At 50.3% G+C, this 12766-nt stretch overlaps 7 protein-coding genes across 7 annotated transcripts; 5 read left to right on the top strand and 2 right to left on the bottom strand.

Moving 5' to 3' along the window:
* Nucleotides 1-249: 249 nt before the first annotated feature.
* CI109_104243 (uncharacterized protein) lies at nucleotides 250-2188 on the top strand (the record flags this gene model as incomplete). Its single annotated transcript, XM_032004019.1, has 6 exons — nucleotides 250-319; nucleotides 388-775; nucleotides 839-990; nucleotides 1057-1180; nucleotides 1229-1272; nucleotides 1404-2188. 6 exons carry the CDS (start codon nucleotides 250-252, stop codon nucleotides 2186-2188), a joined length of 1563 nt encoding a protein of 520 aa, XP_031861621.1.
* A 130-nt stretch (nucleotides 2189-2318) lies between these two features.
* On the bottom strand, nucleotides 2319-3461 carry CI109_104242 (uncharacterized protein; the record flags this gene model as incomplete). Its single annotated transcript, XM_032004020.1, has 5 exons — nucleotides 2319-2625; nucleotides 2694-2930; nucleotides 3062-3202; nucleotides 3291-3368; nucleotides 3436-3461. The coding sequence occupies 5 exons, from the start codon at nucleotides 3459-3461 to the stop codon at nucleotides 2319-2321; spliced, it is 789 nt and encodes a 262-aa protein (XP_031861622.1).
* Nucleotides 3462-3831: 370 nt separating this feature from the next.
* Nucleotides 3832-5095, top strand: CI109_104241 (uncharacterized protein; the record flags this gene model as incomplete). The annotated part of the gene is made up of 7 exons (XM_032004021.1): nucleotides 3832-3951; nucleotides 4051-4109; nucleotides 4170-4264; nucleotides 4325-4407; nucleotides 4465-4562; nucleotides 4619-4793; nucleotides 4856-5095. The coding sequence occupies 7 exons, from the start codon at nucleotides 3832-3834 to the stop codon at nucleotides 5093-5095; spliced, it is 870 nt and encodes a 289-aa protein (XP_031861623.1).
* Nucleotides 5096-5272: 177 nt separating this feature from the next.
* On the bottom strand, nucleotides 5273-6158 carry CI109_104240 (mitochondrial 37S ribosomal protein uS10m; the record flags this gene model as incomplete). The annotated part of the gene is made up of 2 exons (XM_032004022.1): nucleotides 5273-5981; nucleotides 6067-6158. The coding sequence occupies 2 exons, from the start codon at nucleotides 6156-6158 to the stop codon at nucleotides 5273-5275; spliced, it is 801 nt and encodes a 266-aa protein (XP_031861624.1).
* Nucleotides 6159-6478: 320 nt separating this feature from the next.
* Nucleotides 6479-7579, top strand: CI109_104239 (YggS family pyridoxal phosphate enzyme; the record flags this gene model as incomplete). Its single annotated transcript, XM_032004023.1, has 4 exons — nucleotides 6479-6586; nucleotides 6677-6796; nucleotides 6877-6943; nucleotides 7083-7579. 4 exons carry the CDS (start codon nucleotides 6479-6481, stop codon nucleotides 7577-7579), a joined length of 792 nt encoding a protein of 263 aa, XP_031861625.1.
* A 388-nt stretch (nucleotides 7580-7967) lies between these two features.
* Nucleotides 7968-9810, top strand: CI109_104238 (uncharacterized protein; the record flags this gene model as incomplete). Its single annotated transcript, XM_065967461.1, has 6 exons — nucleotides 7968-8305; nucleotides 8354-8384; nucleotides 8449-9130; nucleotides 9177-9250; nucleotides 9300-9683; nucleotides 9745-9810. 6 exons carry the CDS (start codon nucleotides 7968-7970, stop codon nucleotides 9808-9810), a joined length of 1575 nt encoding a protein of 524 aa, XP_065823533.1.
* A 272-nt stretch (nucleotides 9811-10082) lies between these two features.
* On the top strand, nucleotides 10083-12741 carry CI109_104237 (uncharacterized protein; the record flags this gene model as incomplete). Its single annotated transcript, XM_065967460.1, has 9 exons — nucleotides 10083-10135; nucleotides 10184-10220; nucleotides 10274-11173; nucleotides 11225-11386; nucleotides 11431-11644; nucleotides 11766-11787; nucleotides 11841-12107; nucleotides 12177-12254; nucleotides 12426-12741. The coding sequence occupies 9 exons, from the start codon at nucleotides 10083-10085 to the stop codon at nucleotides 12739-12741; spliced, it is 2049 nt and encodes a 682-aa protein (XP_065823532.1).
* Between the last annotated feature and the right edge of the window lie 25 nt (nucleotides 12742-12766).

Raw genomic sequence — 12766 nt, 5'->3', positions numbered from 1 at the left:
ATGAATGTATATGAGGGCGTTGTATCCCCTCATACATGCTGTATATATGGGAGCCAAAGGACTGTCCGTCTACTATGACCTGTGCGCACAGACATCAATCGAAACATGAGTTACCACTTTGGGCAATTATACGATGGTCGATAACTTCCTTTGCCGCCGTCAACATTCATGAAACAGCAATTCACTTCGTCACTTTCTTGCTTCATCTTTCTCTGATCGTTCAGTCCTTGTACATTGCATTCATACAACATGGCACCTGTAATGACACCCCAAGAGAGGCAGAAATGGCTCTTACAACAAGAAATAGCAAAGTTATCAGGTGTGTTCACGTTCCTCAGCTAGTCCTGTGCTGCTCGGAGTCAGAGCTGACCTAATCAACTTATAAAGGAGCGATATCTCGCCACTCTACGACTAGTCAATCTTCCTATCACCCTTACAGAGGTCGACCTGCACCTAGAGGATATTCTGCCCCTGGTGCAAGAGGAAGAGGTCGAGGGAGAGGACGAGGCGGATCGTATGCTCTAGATTTACGGGCGAATAATAGCAAGCCTTCTTCGGCGGAACCCTCTAGACCTTCGAGCTCGGCATCGATCACGCATCCTGCTGGATCGAGCAAAGTCACGGGGAAGGATAAGGAGATTGGAGAAGTGTCACCATCACCTCCTCCTGAGAGTAACGTTGCTACTGCATCAACTTCCACTTTGACTACCACTACGACATGGGTGAAGGGAAAAGGAAAGACTGGTCATATGAGCTTGATGACAAGTGAGAAGAGGTGAGACAGCGATTCTCATTGTCCATTTGCAGAAGGAAAGGGGCTGACTTTTTGCTCTCATAGGGCCAAGCTTCTCACGCAACGACCCAGAGCACCACCGCAAGTACAAGTTCTCAACTCGACCACAGCAACTTCGAATGGTTCGAAACAGGTCGTCATCGATGGAATCGTCTTCCAGTTTGAGCAGGATGGAAAGAAGCTCACCAGGATTGGAGGTGAGTCTGTCTCAAGCCATGTCCGATATGTAAACCAGACGCTGATGTATGTGTACTCTTGCGCAGAAGCTTCACCGAGCGGACCTTCAACGAACGCAGGAGGATACACACCCACACGGAAGCGTCTCAGCTTTGGTGGCGAGAAATACAGAAGAACAACAAGGGGCAACTTGGTGTTGCGGAGAAATGGGTGAGTTGGCTGCGCCCATAGAGTGGGTCAAGAGCTAATGACGATCAGCTCGACGCGGGGTGATCAACCCTGTCGATACTTTACCAAGACGGGTGCGTTGGTGCGGACGACAAAGGGAGCGACTGACCTTTGGACTTTTCTGGTTTTCTCCCTCTCTCCTCGCCTCTTCCCTTCGCTCTTCGTTTGATGACTTCTACTGAACTTATAACATACTGACTCTTAGGCCGGTGCAACTTTGGTCTGACATGTCCTAACAAACATGATCCGAGTCGAGTTGCCATCTGTGCTCGATCCCTTCGAGGACAATGCGAGCTCGGTCCTTCCGCTTGTCCACTCTCACACACTCCATCACCACACAATACCCCTTCCTGCGTCAGGTTCCAAGCGACGTCCACTTGCTCCAAACCTAATTGTCTGTATCCACACGTGAAAGTGTCGGATGACGCTCCTGTCTGTCAAGCGTTCGCAAGAGATGGTTGGTGTGATCGCGAAGCGGGTACTTGTCCCGATCTACATGTTTGGGAATGTCAAGAGTATAGAGAGAAGGGCACTTGTTCGAGGAAGGGGAAATGTGGCTTGAGACATGTCTTAAGAGCGGAGAAGGGCAGAGCGATTGTTCCAGAAGTGGGGAAGGAGAAAATGCCAACGCAAGCTCTGAAAGAAGGGACAGAAGCGGAGGGTGGATTCGAGGAACAGACCGAGTTCATAGAGTTTGATCAAGGTTCGCCTGGAATCATCTCTGATGGGGAGGCAGCGGGGAGTGATGAAGAGGAGGAGAAGGTTGAAGCGGAGGAGGAAGACGACAGTGACGATGATAGCGATGACGACGACGACGATGGCGATGGCGATGACGATGACGATGATAACGATGAAGAGGGCGAGAGTGATGGTGAGTATAGCGAGACGAATCTCGGTAAGCCCGCTCCTGCTTTACATGACGTTTCGTCCGACATCACCATGGATACGGACGAAGTGGACGAAGAAGCTGTGCTCAGCGTGGTTTTCTGAAATCTTCGTCTGGTCTACCTGTATATACCTTGTTCTCTCACTTCGACTGTATTCTGTAGCAAAATAAAGAAAAGAAGAAAAAAGTATCATGATCATGACGACATGCATAAATGTAACAATGACAACTACCTTAATATCGATCTCTATCCCTATCACCACCTCCATACCGTCTTGGAGGAGGTGGATCATCACGTCTCCCACCACTTGGTGTCCAACCCAAATCCGCTCCGCCGCCATCGTGTGAAGGCATCCATCCACCGGGTCCATCATCCGTAGGCGCGGCGACTGCAGCAGCACTCGGTGTCCATCCCATATCATCTCCGACTTCTGCGCCAGCTCCGTTGGTGTGTTTTGTTCTTCTTGATATACGTTGAGAGGCATTTAATGATGTAACGAGTGATTTTGTCGGATGACAGAGGTGCATAAAGTTGCAGAACCTGGAGGGAAAGCAGAACAGTGTCAGCAATAGGATAGATTAAGTTGGACAGGGAATTGTTCGACTCACCCTTCACGTTTACATTCTCCCAACTCGTTTTGTCTACAACAACTCTCTCTGAAATCCGTAACTGGTGATAATTCCGCATGCAATGGTCGCATAGCGTACCATCTATCGTTGAGAGCTTGAACGGCTTTCGCAGCCTCTGCTTCCCATTCGTATCGCGCATAAACGTTACCGAGGAGATGGTCGCCTACGTTATCACAGACGTGCATCTCGAGGAGGTGACCGTATTTGGCGAGTTCACTAGGAGGGTTAAGAACAATGTCAGCATATCGTCCTAGATACAGAGCAAGATGAGGGAAAGACTGGAGATTACAAACGAGGAAGAGGAAAGAATGAACGCCAGTCGGGTTGAAAGGCAGGATCACACTCACATGTAGAAATCCTCGTAGAACCTATCGAAATCAGCTTGTAATTGTGCTGGTGTCATATGTTGTCCTTCTGGCGTATGACCAGGGTTGTTGTAGACATTTGGAAGTAAGATTGTTTGTGAGAATTGAGGTTTGATGTGTTTTCTGTGTATCACGAAATGTACAGAGTCGGCAGTCAGTACAAGCACCTTGCACACACAGACATGATCATGTATGACAGAGGGGAACTCACCTTGAACACCTGTCACCATGTCGACATGCTCCTATTTTGAGGTAGAAAGAGCAGTTCACTCGGTCTTGCTCGGTACCGCTGAGGAAGGAAGTAGGTATATCAGCAACTGCTATCGCGCAACTCGAAGAAATGGTGCAGGACTCACAAGATATTAGCCAGATGTGAAGCCATTCTCTCTTCTTTCTCCTTTTGCTACTCTCTTGTCGTGATTGTTCAGTCGTTGATGACTGTTTTGATAGTAAGTGATTGATGGTGACTGTCGAATTCCGTGACTGATAGTTGTTGTAAATATAGGAATGGAGGTTGGTGATGGTGGCAAAGCACCTAAGCCAGGCGCCACGTTGCTTAGTAATCATAATTCACCGAATATTCCCGAATTCACTACGGTGCGAGTTGCCACTCTCTCCACTCTTGAGACGTCATCCTCAGTCCATCTCTCTGGCAATGGCACTACTACTCGCAGACAAGGTTGAAGTAACGGTCCAACTTATAAACACTCTTTTGCTCTACTTATATATCACTTAATAGACTGGCCGTTACCATGGGCAAATCACAAGCTGAAGAATACCTCGCCAAAGCTGAGAAGAAAGCTTCGAGCTCTGTAGGATGGTTCGGAAGTTCAAGTTCGAAATGGGAAGAGGCGGGAGATCTCTTCGCTCAGGTGGGTTGGGAGTGGACTTTACGCGATATGCGACTTGTCACGTTACGCTGTTGGACCAAAGCACGCTTGTACTGACGTGTTGAACGCTGGTGGATGTAGGCCGCAAACGCGTTCAAGATTGAGAAGAAATGGACAGAATCAGGTCAAGCCTTCGAACGGTCAGTGTTTACGTTCGGCGTGCCACCTGGACTAGTACTAATTTCGAGGTGACTTCACAGCGAAGCAGCATGTAGACAACATGCCAACGAGGCAAACGACGCTATGAACGCTTTCCACAATGCCGCGAAGAGTTACAAGAAGAGTGATCCAGAGGGTGAGCCGTTAGACCCGCGCATGAAGAGTACTCTGAGGCTGATGAAACGTCGTTGCGTAGCCGCTGTTACCGCGCTCCACCAAGCTATCAAGCTTTTAATCCAAGCTGGACATTTTAGACAAGCGGCAGACAGAGAGAAGGAGGTGTGTACTTGACTGCTCCCCCAGAGGCCGAACGCAGCTGACGAGCGTTTCGGATAGATCGCTGGAATCTACGCTCAAGACGGACTGGATCCTGCAAAGGCTAGAGACAGCTTTGTGAGAGCTGGTGACTGGTACAAACAGGAAGATGCCAATGCGTGAGTACCGTCGGTATTGCATCAACGAACAAAGGAGCTGACGCTCATTGGTGTAGCACCGCAAACCAATGTTATCAACAAGCCGCTGAGATCTCTGCTGATCTTGGAGACTTCCAAAGATCGATGGAGTTGTATCAGACAGTTGCGGATTGGTCTTTAACGAGTGCTTTGACAAAGTATTCCGTCAAGGAGTACTGGTTACGTGCTGCTCTATGTTCCATGGCCATGGGAGTGAGTGTCACCGTTATCATGAGGGGTAATTGTAATACTCACCCTTTTGTCCCGCTCTTTAGGACCTTGTCACAACACAACGATTGCTCGAAACATTCTCACAAAAAGACGTCACATTCCCCTCTACTCGGGAAGCGAAGTTCGCCCACGAGCTCATGGACGCGTGTGAACAAGCAGACGTGGAGAGATTCACAGCGGCGGTATATCAGTATGACCAAGTGACGAAGCTGGATAATTGGAAGACGGGTGTGTTGTTGAGGATCAAGAAGGCGTTAGAGGAGGACGAGGGTGGTTTGACATAGTCTGCGATGTGTGCGTGATTAGATGGACGGGTTTGTTGTACGATGTCGATGCAGTGTTAGCGGGTCGTGCGTGACTTGGAACGGGCATCAAGGAGATGTTTCACCTAGGAGTCAGGTCACTATACAGCGTGACATGACTCCTTCTAATCCAGGGGTATCCAAAAATGCATGTCATGTCTAAGTCGCCTTGTTCACCTTCTCATCCACCTTCTCCAATGTCTCCTCTGCGACCTTTGCAGTCTTCTCGACGGTACTCTCTACGGCCTCTTTGGCGATTGACCCTGTGTCGACATCGGCCTCTCCCTCACTCAAAGCTTTGACCAACTCCTCTGCTGCATCTTGAATCTTCTTCTCCTCATCCACCGCGACCTTTGCCGTTGGTTGTTCCTTCTTTCCGAAACCTAATTCCACCCATTCGTGGATATACGCCTTCATCCCTACACCTGGTAGACCGTTCTGTCTGAGGTATCTCAACCAAAGATCAACTGCCTCTTTCTCCGAATCATAGACTTTGATAGCTCTTTTGAAAGTCTTTCGTTGGAAATTCTCTTGAGCCTTTTTCTTGACGAAAGGGGATTTGAGAACGGTATAAAGACTCTTCTCGGTAGGCAAGGAAGCAGGTAGAGAAGTTGGGATGTTTAGTGAATGAGCGGAATGGACGGCGAATTGCGTGGTCAATTCGAGGTTGTATGGATGGTATGATTGGAGATGGAGCGTCGCGACGTGGATACCGTGAGGTGGGGGGATAGGCTTGACATTTGGGAAAGAGAGGAATTTGGTGATACTGTGAAGAGGGACAGGTAAAGGGGAATCACTGTCGGAGGACGAAGTGGGTTGTCTCGAAGTGGCTGTGCTGGGAGGTGAAGCGAAGCGAGGGGTTGATGTTCTGCAGGGCATAACGATGTGATGTCAGCTTGTTGTCCATGTCCACGGAGCAAACACATCACAACCAATGGACAAAGCCCACTCACGTCAAGTATCTCGATGACGAGGCGACAGCGTTCACCCCGACGCAAGGTCGTGAGATAGCCTTGAGGGCAGTCCGAGCCGATGGAAGGGCCATGTTGGTGGTGTGATAAAGTGATATAGCGTAAACAGTCGGAAGACGATACACAAAGATAGTGTCAAAACGCAACGAGATTGGAAAAGTCGCAACGACAGTCGATTTCGCTTGCTCCGACTTGAAGCCTGGCGGATGTCACGTGATTTAACTCGAGGACCGGCTTGTAGCTGGCTGGGTAGAGATAACTATCGATCGTCATCGACCTCAATCATCCATCTATACTCTTATAACGATACATGATCACCGTACTTCGACCAGCTCGCTCGCATCTCGTCAGATACAGACTCGTCGCTCCACTCCACCTTCGTACCTACGCCAGAATGTCCGAACCGATCTCATTGGAATATACCCCCGATCGAGCTACTGAGCTCAAGGAGAATATGGTTTCGGTCCAAGAGGAGATTGATGCGGTCGCGGGGAGCTCGAAGGTGAGTACATACGCGATGCGCTTTCATTAGCTGGCAATACACACGGGATGTCGTGCAGGTCGCAGCTGATTTTCTTTGATTGCGCTGTAGCCCCGCCTCGTGCCGATCTCGAAGATAAAACCCGCTTCTGATATCAAAGCGCTTTACGATGCTGGATATCGTCATTTTGGCGAAAACTATATCCAAGAGATGGTAGACAAAGCGGAAGTGGTGGGTGATATCCGCTGGCAGAATGGTCATCTTGGAACGGTGAAAAAGATCGGTAGCTGAACAACTGCTACACACGATAGCTGCCCAAAGACATCAAGTGGCATTTTGTTGGCTCATTACAGAGCAACAAGTCAAAGCTTGCAGCTTGTAAGTGGTTTTCTGAATACCGTTGTTCATCATCCCGTCTCTGTGACCTGTCCAGCTGCATCATACATTACGAGATTACCTCGGTCGTTCTCTTCCTCGTCATGTAAAGCTGTCATATCGCTAACACGTACCCCCGCAGCCGTTTCCAACCTGTACCTGCTCGAAACCCTCTCTTCGCAAAAGGTTGCCGACCTATTACAAAAATCCATCCCATCCGACCGAGAGTCAAAGCTCAACGTCTATTTACAAGTCAACACATCCGGTGAAGATTCCAAATCTGGCTTATCACCTCTCACCTCTTCCTCTTCCGCCTCTTCATCTTCTGAACTTGTCGATCTTGCCATTCATGTGATTGAGCATTGTCCCTCTCTCAACTTGTTAGGATTGATGACGATCGGAAGTTTTGAAGCTTCGCATGATCCATCAAAACCTAATCCCGATTTCGAGACACTTAAAGAGACACGTAAAGAGCTTGCGAGGATATTGCAAGAGAAGGATGTGAAGGGTGCGAAGAAGGAAGAAGAATTGGAGTTGAGTATGGGGATGAGTGCGGACTTTGTACAGGCCGTCAAGGAGGGAAGTAATAGTGTAAGAGTGGGAACGAGGATCTTTGGCGAGAGACCAAAGAAGCATTAGTAGGGTCGGGTCGTTGGGAGAGGCAAACCGGACCATCTCTTTGGATCCTATGCATGAGGTCTAATGAACCTGGTTACGAGTGCAAAGCAGCATCCCATGCATATATAGCTGGCTCATCATGTTCGTATACCAGCTTCTTCAAGACCTATGTGCTATCTGTTAGGCGCGCGACCAATGCCAAGATTGTGTCGCGTGACAGTCACGTTGCTTGCTATCAGAGGAATCCTCAACGTACTCTGACGTCCTGTTACTTTGGGGGTTTATCTCTTTCTAGTACTTCCATCAAAACATCAATTTGGCAATCTCAAGTCGTTGCTTGTTTATCACTATACAGACCAGAATCTCCCACCTCGTCGCAAGGCTGCCCCGCCGCGCATACTTTTCCACGATGGTCCTCACCCCCAATCACGTCCCCACGGAAGCTGTCAGCCAGCTCACCTTATCTCCCCTTTCCTTGCCCTCTCACCCAGGGAGTGCAAACGCCTCTCATGCCAACAGCACCGACTCTTACTTCCCCAACACCAATGCTGGAGGTCTGGGCGCTGGACCGAGTCAACCTCCTCGACTGAGGAAGACCTCCACCGGGAGTAGTTTCTCCAAGTTATCCGAATTCAGCTTGGAAGGACCGTTACTTGATGAGAAGGATAGATATGCACCTGCTTCTGATCCAAACGACCAGAATGGCGTGAAGGACGTCCGACATGTGGCGTTGAGCGTTGATGCGAGGTGGGTTTGTTTGGGTAGAAGAACTGGATTGAGCTGATGTTTGTCTAGCGAATGGCGACACCCCGTTTTCAAGCAGAAAGTGTTGGCTATCCTGCGACGACTGGTGAGTGTTTTTGACACACGTACACCGCTGACATGCACAGCGAGTCCCTCTTTGGTCTTCATCCCTTCTCACTCCGTCGTCTATCCATCTGCAAAGGGTCTCGGGAGCCCTTACCAATGCGGTCTTCTTCGTCACCTACAACCCCGCTCCCAACCCTACATCACCATCCGAGTCACCTTTGCTCACACCTACCATGCCACCTTCGGACCCATCTCATCCTCCCCCTCTCGCCCCGGAACAGTTCCCACCTACTCTACTGTTCCGAGTGTACGGGCCGAGTTCTGACGCGTTGATCTCTCGTACCGAAGAGCTTCGAATTCTGCATGTCCTCAGCACAACCTATGGCATCGGTCCCAGAGTCTACGGAACATTCACCAATGGTCGTGTGGAGCAATTCTTCCCTTCACGCGCTCTGACAGCAGAGGAACTCCGGGAACCTATCATCTCGAGGGGTATTGCCAGACGCATGCGCGAATTGCACTCGGTGGATTTGCGATTACTGGGTTACGAGCAAGGAAAGGACACGGAACCCATGGTCTGGAAGTGTCTGAACGAATGGACTGACGCCGCGGAAGAGGTGTTGACGACGTTGGGAAGTGTGGATGGGAAATGGGAGACCTGGGTGGAAAAGTTTGGATTGCATAGGATCAAGCAGGAGGTGCAGACGTATCGTGATTGGGTGGAAGCGGAGCATGGCAAGGGGAAGGGCGTGGTCTTCGCGCGTGAGTAGGGTGGGGGACAGCTCGACGCTGAGCTGACATGCCGCAGATAACGACACGCAATATGGCAATCTGTTACTTCTCGACGTTGAGCTACCGCCGCATACCCCGCCGCACCACCGAGTGAGTCACCCTTCACAATGAGGATGAACACAAGCTGACCCCCCTGTAGTACATTGTGATCGACTTTGAGTATGCTGCTCCAAACCCTCGTGGTTACGACATTGCCAATCATTTCCACGAGTGGAGGGCAAACTACCACCATCCTACCCACTCCCACTCGCTCCAACCGCATTTCCCCTACCCATCTTTGGAGCAACGACAAGATTTCTACCGTGCATACTTGTCCATGAATATGGATGCGGAGGGTGATGAAGTGGTCGGTAAGAGGAAAGATGTTCAGGATGATAAAGTGGATATTTTGGAACGTGAAGTGAGGATCTGGAGTCCCGCGTGTAGTGTGTTCTGGTCATTGTGGGGTATTGTCCAGGCCGAGGAGCAAGTCGCGGCGCTGGTGGAGGGTAAGGAGGGATACAAGCCTGACTTTGATTATCTGGTGAGTTGGTGGGGTGTCGCATAGGAGTGAATGCTGATTGTGCTGATTGTGGTGGTGATAGTCGTATGCTATTGAACGATTAGAAATGTTCCGTCGTGAGGGCAAAGAGGTCGGTGTGGGGTTGTAGTAGTCGAGTAGTTAGTCATGTGCGAAAGATGCAAACATACGAGCATATTGATGGTGCCTGAAGAAGTGAGTTGTTCTGTCCTGTACAGTGAGGTGGGGTGCCTTTGACGTAACATTCCCGGGTAAAGTGTGCATAAAATACCAGGACCAGGACAGATAGAGATCCCCCTCTCAATTGCAATTCCTTTTACATACATTCTCATCGTCATCATCATTACCATAATCCATAACCATATTACACCACTTGTTCAATATCAGCGCGACCATCCAACCATGGATAGTTCCTCCAAAGGAGGGGACAAGGTAAAGAGAGGATATAGAGCTTGGTGAGTGGTCTTCCAAGACGTAGCAGGTGACTCACCATGTTGTTCTAGTCTACATTGCCGCAGCCGCAAAGCAAAGTGTGATCTTGTACGTCATCCACACAGACTCCACATATAGACGTTTATCTTCTCACTCCACAGGGCGACATCGACGCACCTTCCTCACCACCATGCTCTCGTTGTAAACGGGAATCAAGGGAATGCGTATTTGCACCTTCCCGACGAGGTGGTAACAATCGGAAAAGACCTATGAAGACTTCCGACGACGAGGAGATGTCAGATTCCGATGTGAAACCTGAAGGAGGAGGGGGAGGAGGGAGATCATCATCACGTTCAGCAGCGGCGGTGGAATTGACGTCAAGTCATCCAGCTCAGACTTTCCCATATCCTAATCCACCACGAGTTCATCGACGGATGTCATCGTCTTCGCTCGTTCATCATCCGATGAGACAATCCCCACCAGCACCGACATCCTCCTCGTCATACTATCATCATCATTCGTTCTCGAAACCAGCCACTGGATCGAGCAGTTCACATTTCTCCCCCATGACAAGTTCATCCACGCATGGTACTCCACAAACCAGGACGGGTCAGTCACAACACCCTGCTCTGCCTCCTGTGGGACGCGGTAAACCTTCCACTACACCATCGCCCAAACGTCGCCGCTTGCATCTCAATCCACCACTGCATGCTACCGATCCTAGTAGCATTGTCGTGGCGGACATGAGGAACGAAAGCGATGCGTTGCAGATTCTGGCATTGGCAAGTGGACAAGCGGCGATCCAAGACGATTTGGAAGAAGAACAGGATATCAGGAACGGGAGTGGTCGGGATGGTGGAGCGAAACTGTTGAGCGGGACGATGGGTTTGAATTTGGGTATCGATGCGTTTGCAGACAAGTCGAGTGAGAAGGGTTTATCACCGACTGTGACTCAGCCGGCGAGTCTGGGTCATTTCCCACTGGTCAAACTTGGGATCCTGTCGGAGGATCAGGTGACGAGATTGACGGAACATTTCTTCCGATGTCATCATCATCTTTTCGTGAGTGTGAAGGATACTGGCGTGTGGGCGGAGCTAATTAAACGATCACAGCCAATGGTCCCGGCGTCAATCATACCACGCACGAAGGAACAAGTCGCGTTGTTCGCGCAGAACGAGCGGTATCTCCTTGCGGCGTATATCATCATTGCCAGTCGTCCGGACAATTCCCCTGAGATGAGAGAGGTACACCATAGATCGTGGGAGGTGATGAGGGTGAGTGGATATGACGCAAAGAATAGGGCTGACTGGATTTGTAGGGCTGGATAGCCGACGTGCAATGTCTCGGTGCTCCACCCACTGTCGGTCTGGTAGAGGCGCTTCTGCTACTCGCGGAGAATCTTCCTCGAACCCCAGCCGCAACGACCCCGGAAGAAATCCACGCTTCAGGATGTAGAGTCGAGCCACACGGCGATGAGAATCGACAAGCTTGGCAGATGATTGGTCTGGCGGTGAGAAGTGCCTACGAGATGGGTTTGGATAAGCTCGCTCTCAAGTTGATACCGGAAATTGAGAGGACGATGGAGGTTGAAAGGGCCAGACTGGCTTGGACCTGTGAGTGGAAATATGAGGGATGCAGCGCTGACAAGATCAGATTGTTACCTCTTTGACAGACAGTGAGTGCGCGGAGATGCAGTGATGCTAGCGATCACTGACGACATTGTGGCAGCGTGTCAATCCGCCTTGGGAAGGGGTTCTGGGCTCGAGGCGCTTCCGTGTGCTTCCAGGGGTTCTCATCGTCCTATCAAACAGGTCCGGCAGCGGCATTGACCAACTTTCCATTCCTTCGCGAGATCAAGCATGGCGATCCGGGTGGTGAACATCCACAAGAGGATCTTGCGAGTTTGGTACAGGCGTATTTAGAGTTGACACAGATGATGTCGAATGCCCATGATGTGTTATATCCAAACGCGGCGAGGACGAGGTCGCTTGTTGTGTGAGTGCGGCTACGGGCGTGGGGGAAGAGACGTTGTGTGGTCAAGCTAACCCATCGCTCGTGCTCTAGACACGGAGAATACTTCAAGTATATCGATGAGATGGCTCGATCTCTTGACGGATTCAAGGTGTTGTGGAGGGCCAAGAAGTGAGTGAGGCTCGAATGCACAGCGCTGACCTTCAGATGGACGCTTTTCCCCCTCACCGACGCGATGTGGACGATGTTCTACTACCTCCAACTATACATCTGCGCTTTCAGCTTTGTGAGTGTCATGCCCAATGACTTTTGCTGATCTGAACAGCAAGCACATGTGGAAAGAGCTACGATTCGAGCAGAGGAGGATTATCGTCAACTCATTCAGCAGCACAAAGCGCAAGGTGGGACGGGGAAACCGGCCAGACCGTCGCTAAGTCTCTTCCCACGTGGTGCCGCGCAAAGCCCCGATGCGAGGTACATCTTCCATATGTGTGATGCGGCGAGGGAATTGTTGCATCTCTGTGTGGATAATCTGTATCCAGGCGGGGCACTGCCGTACCTCCCATCGAGGTTTTTGCTGTGGTTCACCTATGGCGCGATCGTCCTTCTCAAAGCGTTGTATTCCGGTGCGATGCTACGAGCGGATCACAAGAAGTGAGTGTGGTGCATTCAGGGACAATGCT

The sequence above is a fragment of the Kwoniella shandongensis genome, chromosome 7 (genome assembly GCF_008629635.2).
Source record: "Kwoniella shandongensis chromosome 7, complete sequence".
Taxonomy (NCBI): Eukaryota; Fungi; Basidiomycota; class Tremellomycetes; order Tremellales; family Cryptococcaceae; genus Kwoniella; species Kwoniella shandongensis.
Note: the sequence above shows the minus strand (reverse complement) of the source record. Positions and strands in the feature narration are given on the sequence as shown.